The sequence below is a fragment of the Eschrichtius robustus genome, chromosome 8 (assembly GCF_028021215.1).
Source record: "Eschrichtius robustus isolate mEscRob2 chromosome 8, mEscRob2.pri, whole genome shotgun sequence".
Taxonomy (NCBI): domain Eukaryota; kingdom Metazoa; phylum Chordata; class Mammalia; order Artiodactyla; family Eschrichtiidae; genus Eschrichtius; species Eschrichtius robustus.
In genome coordinates this window covers 83,830,594-83,843,302 of record NC_090831.1, presented here as the reverse complement: position 1 = coordinate 83,843,302, position 12,709 = coordinate 83,830,594, and the positions used below count along the sequence as shown (strand labels likewise).

Here is a 12,709-nt window from a genome sequence, read left to right as displayed (position 1 = left end):
TCTGCCCGTTGTCTGTCTGTCTGTCCAGCAGAGGAAGTATGACCTGCACTACCACGTCGCGCTCATTGTCAACTACCTGGGCCACTGCGTGTCTGTGGCAGCCCTCGTGGCTGCCTTCCTGCTTTTCCTGGCCCTGCGGTGAGTCCACCCCGCCCCTGCTTTTTCTCTGCCCTCCTCCCACGGCACCCCCCTTCACCTCTCCCATTCTCAGCTCCTCTCCGGGATCCCTGGAGCCAACAGAAAAAGGGGGCTTGGGGAGGTGCCTGGGCACTGACCGCTGGCAGGCATGCAGGAGGCAGAAAGGGAGCCAGCTCTGGGAGACCCAACCGTGGTCACCACGAATGGGAATTTGGCTCCTGGTGCAGCCCTGCCTTCACTCCAGGCTGAGCCTCTCCCTCGCCTGAGGAGGGGGTGGCAGGGGGCGCAGGCCCAGCTGACCCATGACCCCAGCTGACCCCTGACCCCTGCCCCAACTGAGCTCTGAGCCCAGGTGCAGCCTGTCCCGGCTGACCCCTGACCTGGTCCTCCCACAGGAGCATCCGCTGTCTGCGGAACGTGATTCACTGGAACCTCATCACCACGTTTATCCTGCGAAATGTCATGTGGTTCCTGCTGCAGCTCATCGACCATGAAGTGCATGAGAGCAATGAGGTCTCTGGGGAGAGGTTTGGGGCCGGACCTGGGGGGCTCTGGGCTCTGGGGGCCCCCATCTCTCTTGCCCAGTCCTCGCGTGCAGACCCGAACCTGAGCTCATCTGCGCCCAATCGTTGTCCTTCCAGAGCCAGGGGTGGGGGAATGGGGCTCCAGGCCAGGGTCTGGGGAGCGGCACAAACCTGACAGCAGACTTTGGTTTATCCTGTTCCACTCCCCATCTTGTGACTTCAGCACCTCCCAAAGATTCCTTAGAGAAAAGGAGGCTGAAATTAACCTCTATGGAGCTTTAGATCAATTCCTTCCAGTGAGAGACCTGTAGGAATTTCGCCCCCATTATACAGACATGGAAACTGAGGCTCAGGGAGGTTAGATGACACTGTAATGATGCCTCTACATCTGGGCCACCAGGATCTTGAGCAGGCCAGCCCGTTAGCTGCCCACGGTGGATTTGTGTCAACCACTGTTGTACTGTGTCCAAGTCATAAAACCAGAGCCCAGAGTGGAGCCATGCACAGAGCTCTTTGGCCCACCGTTAGAGACTGCTCAATACATCGTCTTTGGATGGCTAGACCTGAGCACACACCCAGCCTGGTTTGACGCTTCACTTGGCCCCATGTTGAGCCCTGCCTCAGCACCAACGGAATTCAGTCAGTTAGGGGTGCCCTGCAGCCCAATGTTGGCTTGTACTGACAAGGCATCGTTAACTTGGAGAAAAAACAAGATTGGGAGGAGGGGATCTTTCGCATTCCACCTCAGCAGGACTTTCTCAGAACAGAGGAGACAGATGGCCGCATGGGGCCCAAGATCAGGGCTGGGACCATGGAGGAAAGTCACGGAGGCTGTGATCAGCTCAGCTGATTGATTATCTGACAGCCCGGCTGTTAGAGCCGGACAGAGAGGCGCTGAGCTGTCCAAGGGGACAGTCAGCTCCCCATCACAGGGCTCCTCTAACCACCAATCCCCACATCCTCAGCTCTGAGGGTGCCCTGGGAAAGATGGCCAGGTAGGGTCAGCTGAGAAGAGCTCTGACCTGAGGCCAGACCTGGCCGTGGCCCACGGTGGCTCTGGGCAGGCTTGTCCCCTGAGGGAGGGGTAGTAGCCCTGCTCAGAGGGACGGGGACAAATCCCCCTCAGCTGAGAAGGCAAATGGCACCAACATTCATTTCTTGGCACCTGCCTTTGCCACCTCCATCTTCTTGAACCAACCTGCAAGATGGGATTATTCTTTTCTCTGCAGCACAATGAGGTTCAGAGAGGTATGGCCAGTTGCCAGAGGTCCCGGTGTAAGGAAGTCTCCCTCCAGAGACGGCAGTGATCACACTAAGCCCAGAATCTCCTAAACCCAGAGATTTGGGAGGATCACCTCCACCGCTGCAGCTCACCTTCACAGACCCCATACTAGTTCAATAACAATTGTCTTTTAATTGACTCACTAATTTTTTTCTACATGAAATTTCATAGTCCATCCCGAAATGGAAACCAGTCTGACTCGCTGTGAATTGAAGGTGACCCTCAAAAAAAAGTGACGGTGAAACACGACAGTGCTGTTCGATTCTAGCCTCTCCCTGCAGAAAACTCAGAGCCAGACTCCCTCTTTCTTTTATGAAAAAGGAGATTAGAAAACACTGGGGAGAAGTCAGACCCCCTGGTACCAGGGGAGCCTGGCACTTTCTGAAAAAGTGAAAGAGAAAGGATGAAGCGTCCCAGAATGAGATTCGAGGGCGTTTAATGCCATGTCCATGACCCAGCTCAAACGACCTCCCCTCCATCAGCGCCCAAGCTGTGCACTTGGGCCTTGGCCCCAGGCAGCCACTGACTGCTGCCTGCCCCGTGCAGGTCTGGTGCCGCTGCATCACCACCAGCTTCAACTACTTCGTGGTGACTAACTTCTTCTGGATGTTCGTGGAGGGCTGCTACCTGCACACGGCCATCGTCATGACCTACTCCACCGATCGCCTGCGCAAGCGGCTCTTCCTCTTCATTGGATGGTGTGAGGGTCCTGGGGGGACCTGCAGGGTCTAGTGGGGAGAGGGTACTGCTGACAGGGTCACCTCCCTTCATCTTGGGTCCAAGGATGGGACCACATTCCTGTCTACCATCCCCAGGACAGTCCGAGGATGCAGCCACTCCCCTCCATGCTGGAGAGGAAGAAGCAAATAGTCCCTCTGAAAGGACAGTCCACAAATAGCCTTCCTCTTCTTGCCTGGAATGGCCAATCCAAAGACCTTTGTCTCTGGTTTCAAAAGAAAAGCTGGCCAGTTCCACTTCTCTATCAAAAAAACTCTCAGAAAGTCACGCTGTCCCCTCATCTCTCTGACCTGCTTGGAGGGGATGGCTGAGAGTCAGGGAGGGATGGGGGCAGGGGTCTAGGGACAGGGCCCCTCAAGGTCATGGATGGCCTGCCATTAGATGATTGGAAACAAGATCCTAGCCCTTTGTGGTCCCCCCCACACTGTGTTCTATAAGAGGGGCTCCTGACCATCTGTCTGTCCACTGCAGCTGTGTCTGTCCTTCTTTCAGGCGTCCCCTGCCCCATCATCATTGCCTGGGCCATTGGCAAACTCTACTATGAGAATGAACAGTAAGTAAGGACAGGCCAGCCATGGGGCTCAGAGGGATGTTAGGACAGGTCAGCCACGGGGCAAGAATTGCAGCCACGCCAGGACAGTTCACTTTTCCATTGTCCTTAAATTGAGAGAATTTCCTTGGCACCCAGAGGTACTCATGCGATAGGTGTCAAGTCAACTTTGTAGAACTGAGTTAGGAATCGTGGTTCCTTTAAGCACCCAATGCACGACCCTCTTAGCCTTTGGTAAGGCCTCCTCCTGGAGTTGGATGCGGCAAGTCTGGCTCCAGGCTTTCAGCTCAGAGCACCTCCAACTGTGGCACTGAGCCTCTCACAGATGCCCGGGCCAGACCAGTGGAAGCTTGCTTTATTCTGGCATCCCAGTCTCTTCCTGGGGTGCAGTGTTTCACGCTGGGACCCTCTCTGCACCAGAGACTTTGAAATACTCAGCCTCAGCCCAGACGATGGCAATTCTGGCTGCAGGTCAGCCAGGGAACGGCGGGGAAGTTGGGTGCCACCAGCTGAGAAAAGAGGGGACAGAGGAACGTCAGTCTCTGTATACAAATATTCAAGGGGTCTCTGAGGATGGAGAGAGCAGATGGGATTTGGGAGCAGGGGGCAGGAATGGCGTGGGTTCTAAGAGCCCAACATTAGGAAGAGCTCCTAACGATAAACGCTGCCCAAGAGTGAGAGGGCTGCTTTGAGAGGTAGTGAGCTTTCCATCAAAGGGGGTGTTCAAGCAAAGAAAAAAAAAAAAAACAGTGCTGGGAGGCTGCAGGGGAGAATCCTACCTGAGGCAATGTGTACTGGCTGACCTCTGAAGTTCCAGAAGACACAGAATTTCCTAAAGTCTCTGGGGCCCTTTCTGAGGTCCAGTAGGAGTTGCTGGCAGAGCCAGACTGGGTCCTGGGCCAGCCCTTCCCCCAGACCCTGAAGCTTCTTCACCCACAGCATCCCCAAAGAATAACCAAGCCTCTAATAGCAGCAAGCTTCCTTCCCTGGGTGAATGAGGCCAGGGATCGGGCTAGGAGAAGGCTCCCGCCTCCACATCTGCTGCTTTGTGCGTCTGAGTGCCTGGCACAAGGAGAGGCGGGTTCCAAGCAATGCGGGAACAGGTGGTACAGGCGGTTGGGCCCTGGCCAGCGAGGGGGAGCCCAGCTCTCCATTCATGAGCCTCCTGCATGTCCAGCCCTGGGCCCAGCATCCTGGGATGGGATGAGTGAGCAAGGAGGAGGAGGAGGAGACCCAGGGCCTGCCTCAGTCTGCCTGGGGAGACCAGACCCTCCACGTAGGGCAAAAGGCAGCCCAGGTATGAGCCAGGGTGGTCAGCTGTCCACCCAGGCTTCGGGGGAAGGAGCAGCCATGGAGATTGGATCTCAGAAAGAGTCAAGCCAGAGGACCTTGGCCCCGAGGCTGCAGTGGTCCCCGGGCTGTGGTTCAGCAGGCCACTTACAGCCACTCCATCTTTGCAGGTGCTGGTTTGGCAAGGAGCCCGGCGACCTGGTGGACTACATCTACCAGGGCCCCATCATCCTCGTGCTCTTGGTAGGTCCTCAGTGGGAAGTGGGACAGGGCTGGGCACCAGGAGGACAGCAGAGGACCCACCCAGCAGAGATGCTGGGGAGGGACAGGGTCTGGATCGGGCCCCCCGGCACACAGTCTGTATGCAGTACCCCGCTGCCTGGCATCCCGCTCCCGGCTCTCCCTTCCTCACGCTCCATGCCCTGATGCGGCCCCCTCCCCTCTCTGGCCCTCAGGTTCTTTCTCTGGGCGGAGAAAATCTGACTGGCAGATTTCTAGTGCCTCCGACATCTGACATCCCCTTGCCAGGTACAAGCCAGGCAAGGGGGCAGCTGGTGGCAAGAGAAGGGTCTGCGGGATTCTGTTCAGCCCAGACCTACATCTCCTTCTACCTGCAGCGACCCCCTCCAGGGCCCAGCCCACCGCCCCCAGCCTGGAGCAGTGGGACGAATGAAGTGTAATGAGCAATTATTCCTTATCCAGCTCCCCGCCCTTTGCCAAATGTATTAACATCTAAGGTATAATTGCCGCCCTGTCTCTAAACCAGAACGAGCTTTAATTAGGGTAGAGTTTAAGTAGAGGCTGCATTCTGCAAGAAAAACGAACCCATTATATATCATATTAAAAAAAAAAAAAAAAAAAAAGACACACAAAAAAGCACCATAAGAAATTGGCACTTACGTAAGACTTATTTCAGGCTTGTTAATTTCAGGCTCCTGTATGTACCACCTTCCTTAAAGGGCCACCTGCTCCCTGTGGGAAGCTTGAGAGGGAGCACGACCCGACCCCGCTCTTGGCACACAGCAGGTGCCTAATGGGGGTTTCTTTGGTCTACCTTGGAGACAATGACTCTTTATCTCTTTTTATTTCCTTACTCTCCTCCCTTTTGTAACTTCCTCAGGGATTCATTTGACCCCCCATCTTTGGAGTGTCCTTGATGTATATACGAACCGGAGATGACTAGGAAGGCTTTTTTACCCACTGCCTGAAATTCCACCATCAGGGCTCCATTCATTTCAGAGCTAGAAGCCAGTCCTTGTCAGCAGTCAGAGGGGGGGGAATCATTGTCCTTGGGGTCCTAGCTGCAATGTGTCACTGATTCCCCCCTCCACCAGTGTGAACGGAAACCCCATGAGACCCATCCCCTCCCTGCCAGCTGCTGAGAGCCCATCCTGGAGGGAGAGGGCTTCTGATGAGCCTGGGACTCAGCCAGGGAAGGCTGGCTTGGGTGGGAAGCGAGCCCCCTCTGCAAAGATGTTGGACAGCAGTGAGGAAATGAACAGAGAAGGGGGACAGGCTTGGAAGGCCCAGTGACAATACCCAACTCCCGCCTCCTCTGCATGCCCCCTTCTCCGGTTCCACCCTCACCAAGAGCCCCGTGCTTGTCTTTCCCTTTGGACCCGGCCCACGCCCAGCTATATGCATGGACAGGGCTTCCAGGTTCCAAGCTCAGCCCTTCCAGAAGCTCTGTCTTTATTACTTCCAATCCTCACATCCTCGATGCCTGGAAGTAGGGATGGTGCTCCCCGTTTCACAGATTAAGAACCTGGGAGATGAAACAGCTGCCCAAGGTCATCACTAATAGCTAGCTGAGCTGACACTGGATCCCGCCATCCTTTCCTTTGGATACCCTGCCAGCCCTGGCCTCCCCCAGCGGTCCACAGCTGTCTGAGAGACCCGTGCTCATTTCTGGGTTCTGGGAAGGGAGTTGGCTGGCTGGGTTTGCAGGAGGCTGTTGTCACTGTTGTTGGCGTGGGAAAGGCATGAGCTCAGTGCTTTCCATGAGTATTTGAACCTGTGTCAGCCTTCCCAGACAGGCTCCGTGGCTATCCCCACTGGACGGACAAGGAAGCAGAGCTCAGAAAGGTGAATTAAGTAATTTGCCCAAGGCCACGCAGATGCCAATTGGAATAGCTGGAATTAGAGCCATGCGACAAGGACTTGGCGCCAGATGTTCATGTGGGATGTGGTCCCCGGAAACACAACGAGGGGTGGGAGTAGAAGACAAGGAAGGGAGGAAACCAATAAAGGTTAAGCGATGAGCAGGCTTCCCTGGGGCAACACGTACAAGAGTCTCAGAACTGACCCCTGGTCAGGAAGCTGGGTTACTTACCCATACGCTTCACGCCCCATCAGTGGAGGTTGTCCTGGGGACCTTGAATCCCCACATTTCCAGCTCCCCTCTCCCCGTCTTCAGGCTGAGCTAGCTCCCCTGGCACCAGAGAAAGCCCCAAGCTGAGAACTGTCCCCTGCAGCTACAGGTGAATGATGTGTGGCACATGAGGTCTGTCCGGTGAAAGCCTTGGCTCTTTGTTCCACGGGTGGTGTCTTCCCCAGCAATATCCCGGCTGCCCCTGTTCCAAATGCAGCTCCCAGGGCCTCCACCTGCCACTGGGAATCTCGGGGGTGTGTCCAAGAGCTGCATTTGGAACAAGCGCCTTTGATGTGCATACTCTAGTGGGAGAACCCTGGTGTCCAGGGGCCTTGTGAGCAGGGATGTGACTTGTCTGGGCTTTCTCTGCGGCCCAGCCAGGGCCCTGAATGCAGTAGGACTCAGGACTTGGGCCTTTGAGACTCACCAGGCTCCACAGATCCAGGTGGGCAAGCAGGCTAGCTATGTTGCTGGACTTGGTGAATGTGCGCTACAGGAAGCTGAGGCTGGGAGAGGTGGGGAGAGGGAGCTGAGATGTGATGGCAGCACCCCAATACCCAGAGCTGGAGGGGAGCGGAGGACACCCCCAAGGGCTGGGTCTACCTCTCCCAGCCTGGGTTTAAAGGGCAGGAGGAACCGTGTCTGAAGCCAAGGAGGAAGAGATGTCAGTCCTCCTGCCTCCCTCCCTGCCCGCCTCTGCACATGCGCAGACAGGGAGGGTTTGGAAACCAGGTGGGAGGGCGGTGTCAGCGGCTCCCTGGGGAAGGGAGGAAGGTGCCTGCAGTGAAGTGAGGTGGAGAAGATGTTGTAGAGGGGGAGGCTGGGAACCAAGCTCATAAGGAAAGAGTGACTTTGGGGCTGCACAGACCAGCCTGAGGTGGGGTGAGAGCAGCATGACCAACTCCTGCCTAGGGTGAGCAGAGGGGATAAGGCCTTGTCTCCCAGACCCTCCACACCAGCCCCTGTCCCTGCTCTTGCCTCAGCACATGGAACAGCGCCCTGTAGCCCAGAGGTGCTCAGCAATTGCTTGTTGACTAGATGGATGGGTGGTTGGATGGTTAGTGGATGTATGTACGTTACCTGTTGAGTGAGTGGGTGAGTGGGTGGGTGGGTAGATAAACTGATGAATGGAATGTTGAGTAGATGTTTAGATGGATGGATGGATGTTACACGTTAAATAAGTGGGTGGGTGGGTAGATAAAATAATGAATGGATGGTTGAGTAATATTCGGATGGATGGATGGATTAATGGGTGGATGGATAGATGGATAAGAGTGGGTGGATAGCTGAGTGAATTGGTTAGTGGGTTTATGGACGATTAGTGAGTAAGATTTAATGCAGGGAAATGTGGAAGAAATGAGAATATATTTTGACTCCAACAACCTCTATTCTCACAGAAGTCATGAAGAATCGGAAAAGGTCAAGTATTTTGTATCACTTGTATGAGAAAATAAGGATCGGCCTATGTGTTAAAGTGACCTCATGATCCAAGGGAATAGACCAGAAACCCAGGAGCTGGAAATTAGATAGGCCTTAAGAGGAAGCAAGGCGCCGCAGGCCGTGGGCAGCCCTGGCTGAACGCTTCCACCACCCCTCACCCTGGGTTCACCAGGCTGTGCCGCTGTGGTCACTGGAGCAGCAGGCCGTGGCTGAGGAGGGAGCCCCCCAGGGCCCCAGAGCATCCTCAAGCTTAGGGGCGATCCAGAGGCCACAGGGATGTGTGTCCCGTGATATCTGCCTGTGTCCCCAGGCCTCAGAACTTAGGAGGCTCCAGAAATGACGGAGTCTCAGGACCAGTACTTGGGAGGGGTGTGTGTGTGTGTGTGTGCATAAACACATGCACATACTCAGACATGTGCACACACGTGAGCCAGCAGACACCCCTGGGCTAATATGTATCTCCTTCTGACCCATGGGTACTCTCCTGTGAGAGATCCCCAGGGTGTTAGGCATACAACACTCACTTTCCTGTCTACTCGCACTTGGAGATGGATGAAGAGAGACACAGGTGTGTCCGTGTCCCCAGGTCCACACTCACACAGGAACACACCAAGGCAAACACACAAGCACAGAGCACAGACCCACGGGGAGCATTGAGAGGGCAGCACACAGGCACACAGACAAGCCGACACGGGTTAACAGGACACTTGCACACCCACAGAGACCCCATGCAGCACAGGGCTGCCCCGGGAGGCCACATGGGCAGTTCCTGGGGAGAGGCTGGGAGCGGCAGGCTCCGATGGTGAGAGGAGGCCCAGAATGAAGATAAATGAGGCCCTTCCAGGAGCCAGCTGCTGGAGTCAGCCCAGCAGCCTGTTCATCTCCATTGCCTCAGGCGTGTCTGCGAAGAATCTAGAGATTTCCTGGGTGCAGGGGATGAATGGTGAGAGATTAATCACTGTTCCCAGCAACTGAGTTATTAATCACTCCATCTGGCCGGGTCTGCTCCACCAGGGCAGGGCTGTCCTCTGTCCAAAGGGCCTGAGGGAGACCCTCAGTTGACAAGTGGGGTCCCTGCAGCAGCAGCGGGGGCGGGCCGGGCAGAGCTCTGGGCGCCTCAGGAAGGAGTGACCTTGTGCCCTTGTGCACTGCCTCCAAGGCTGCTTTTCCTCCCTCGGGTCAGGGTGTAGAGAAGCAGGCTCTGGAGCCCTCAGGTGACAGGGGACCCGGCAAGCGGGGTACCTGCCTGCCCCGGTGAGGGAGGAGCAGAGGCCTTGGGACCCCAGGCAGGTGCTGGGGTGAGTGGGGTGGGACGTGGATTCTCAGTGGGTTACAGGGGAGGCGGCTGCCTCTCCGCTCATCCCCACCTCGTGGTCCTTCCTTTTTCCCTCTCTGCCCCCTGTCCCTCCAGATCAATTTTGTATTTCTGTTCAACATCGTCAGGATCCTAATGACAAAGTTACGAGCATCCACCACATCGGAGACGATCCAGTACAGGTGAGTGATGGGTGCCTTGACCCTCAGCAGGGGAGGAATGAGGAGGCCATCTGGGCCATTCCCCTGCCTCTGGGCAGGGCCCTCTGAGTCCTCACCCAGGGCCCTCGCTCAGGCTCCCAGAAGAAATGCCAGCGAGTGAGGCCCCACCTGCCTCCGGGGCTCAGATGGGTCTTGTCACCCTTCCCCCCCTCCCCAGGAAGGCGGTGAAGGCCACCCTGGTTCTCTTGCCCCTTCTGGGCATCACCTACATGCTCTTCTTCGTCAACCCTGGGGAGGACGAGCTGTCACAGATCGTGTTCATCTATTTCAACTCCTTCCTGCAGTCGTTCCAGGTGGGGCACGTAGTGGGATGCGGCCACAGTGAGCGCCCCTGACCTGGCGTGCTCAGGCACCCGTGCCCTCGCTGGCATGGTTCAGTTCGTATGCACTGAAATACAAGCGTGTGCACACCCTGAACCCAGGCCCTGGCCCCGTCACTCCCACGCCAGGGCCCAGGTGGGCCCACCCCCGACTGGGTCAGGGCCACCCTAGCCTGCACCTCCTGCAGGCCCAGCCCCTGCTCTGAGGACTCATGGCAGCCTGTCACTTGTGGAGGACCCCGGTACACCTGCTCCACGATGGGGGCGCCTACCCAGCTCTGAGCCTCCGGGGTCCTGAGTCAGAGTGTTCCCCCAGTCATCCTGTCCCCGCTCCACCCGCCGACCCCCCAGGCAGAGTGGCTCCCTGAGCAGGTCACTGACCTCTCCCTCTTCCTTCCCAGGGTTTCTTTGTGTCTGTCTTCTACTGCTTCTTCAATGGAGAGGTATGACACCAGGCCCAGGAGGCCTGTCCTCAGACCCCACTCCAGGGAAGTTCGAGGGGAGCCCCGCAGCCTTTTGGGCGTCCCTGGCTCTGCTCAACTCTGCTCTGGAGAAGGGAGGGGAAGTCTGGAGAAACCACCCAGCTTTGGGGAGCCAGGAATCCTGCCTGAGGGACTCCAGCCAGTTTAGAAGGTTGACTCTGCAGGTCAGAAACGATATACCGACTCTCCCCGTTGCACTCGGAGAGCTGGGTGGGCAGGAGCCCAGGCCACAGGGGCTCACAGAAGGAAGCCAGAACACAGGTGATGACAGGAGAGCGCTTTCCAGGAGCAAGTGTGTGAGCCGTGCATCCAGGCCTTTATGGACCCAGGGAGCAGAATGACACCAGCGCATCCCTTCCTGTCCCCTACTGCCGCAGAGAAGTCCACACGCCTTTGGGTGGGCTCCAGGGAGCCAGGCTCTGGTGAAGCTTGGTTAGCTTACAAGGCCCAGAATCCCAGCACGGCGGACTTGGGGGAGATGTTCACTCAGGCCTGTGGTGGGTGAGGACACACAGTGGGTGCTGGGGCAAAGAGCAGACACCCTCCCAGGGCCCGAGAGCTTCCAAACACCCCAGACGAATGCCAGTGCCATCCTGAGGCCTCTTCACCTGCCCGTGCACAGGGCAATGGTGGGGTCTGCATGCCTGGGTCTCTGTCAATTAAAGCAGACCCCAGATAGGAAAGTCCAACAGTGGAGACCGGCATGTGCTGGAGGGCAGGGAGAGAAGGAGCCACTAAAGCAAGCAAACAATGAATGCTTATGGAACAGTTATTCTGTTCAACCATGTGCCAGGCTAGCATGTGGGGCACATGATCCAGTTTGCAGAAGAAATTCTTCCATTGCAATACAAATGAGAATAGAACAGCACCAGTGACGGTCAGGTCTTAAAGTGACTAGCTCTCCATCTCAGCTGCGTGCTGTGGTAAGCAATGCAGGTCTTTCAGGAGGTAGAGGAGGTCAGGGCTGCAGAGGAGGTGAGAAGGACCCTGCTTTTGGAAACAGCCGGTCCCTGGATGTGAGGGTGGCAGTCAGGGGGGCCACCCCAGCCTCCCTTGATGGCCCTGCAAGGGGCAGGGAGCAGGGGAGAGGACTGGCCGGGACCCAGGATTGGCCTCCACAGGCCCAGCTGAGCTCCTCCTCCCCCGCAGGTGCGCTCGGCTGTGAGGAAGAAGTGGCACCGCTGGCAGGACCATCACTCCCTCCAAGTCCCCATGGCCCGGGCCGTGTCCATCCCCACGTCCCCCACGCGGATCAGCTTCCACAGCATCAAGCAGACGGCTGTTGTATGAGCCCTCAGTACCCTCACCTCGCCCATCACTCCACCGTTGGGGCGGCCTCCCCATCCTCCTCCAGCACCTTTCTCTGGGTTCTCCTGGCTGCGCAGGCTCTGATGGGGGCAGAGGGAGGGGGGAGACCAGCTCTCCAGGCCGTCAGGAGGGAGGCTATGCAGCAGCACGAGGGGCTCCCGGGAACCAGGGCCGGCTGGAACCCAAGTCTCCGTGCGAGAGGGAGCTGAGCCGAGAAGTCACGGGAACCCCCGGAGGAGAGCAGGTCACAGGTCTTCAGGCATTGCCCGCACCAGCCTCTCTGGCTGGATCCTCACTGTCGCCCTGTTCACAGATGAGGAAACTGAGGCCCAGAGCCAGGGAGGGGCTCCCCAAGCCACACAGCTAGTTCATGACAGACCTGGGGCTCCTTTGCCCCACTCACGGCAAGGGTCTTCCCACCAGCGGCGGGTGATGGTTGGTCCCACCCCCTGCCTTCTGCCTCTAAGTTCTGTGGCGCCCTCTGCAGTTGGAGGGAGGCACAGCAGCTGGAGTAAGAGATTCATTCCACTGGCTTCCGTCCCAGGGACTCTCACTTAGAGAAGCCTCACCTACACCCCATCCTCCTGCCCCTCGGACCCTTGGAAGGATGCTGCCTCCTTTGCTGAGAGCCCTCTTCTCAGCCTAGTCCACCGATTCAGGGCCTTGGGGAGGGGCAGGTGGGGAGGAAGATGTTGCCAGGGCAGCCGTACACGCTTAGACCAACCAGATA

The 12,709-nt window shown here is 57.1% G+C and overlaps 1 protein-coding gene across 4 annotated transcripts in view; it reads left to right on the top strand.

The window, feature by feature from the left end:
- The window catches only part of CRHR2 (corticotropin releasing hormone receptor 2), a 43,539-nt gene extending 31,578 nt beyond the window's left edge, over window positions 1–11,961 (top strand). For 2 of the 4 annotated variants that reach the window (XM_068550019.1, XM_068550020.1), the window contains 9 exons: window positions 29–138; window positions 534–651; window positions 2,491–2,644; window positions 3,175–3,235; window positions 4,693–4,765; window positions 9,745–9,830; window positions 10,027–10,162; window positions 10,591–10,632; window positions 11,821–11,961. In XM_068550019.1, the coding sequence (XP_068406120.1) occupies window positions 29–138; window positions 534–651; window positions 2,491–2,644; window positions 3,175–3,235; window positions 4,693–4,765; window positions 9,745–9,830; window positions 10,027–10,162; window positions 10,591–10,632; window positions 11,821–11,961 (921 nt within the window). The remainder of the gene's footprint in view (window positions 1–28; window positions 139–533; window positions 652–2,490; window positions 2,645–3,174; window positions 3,236–4,692; window positions 4,766–9,744; window positions 9,831–10,026; window positions 10,163–10,590; window positions 10,633–11,820) is intronic. The other 2 variants (XM_068550018.1, XM_068550021.1) reach the window with 1 other exon arrangement.
- Window positions 11,962–12,709: the final 748 nt, after the last annotated feature.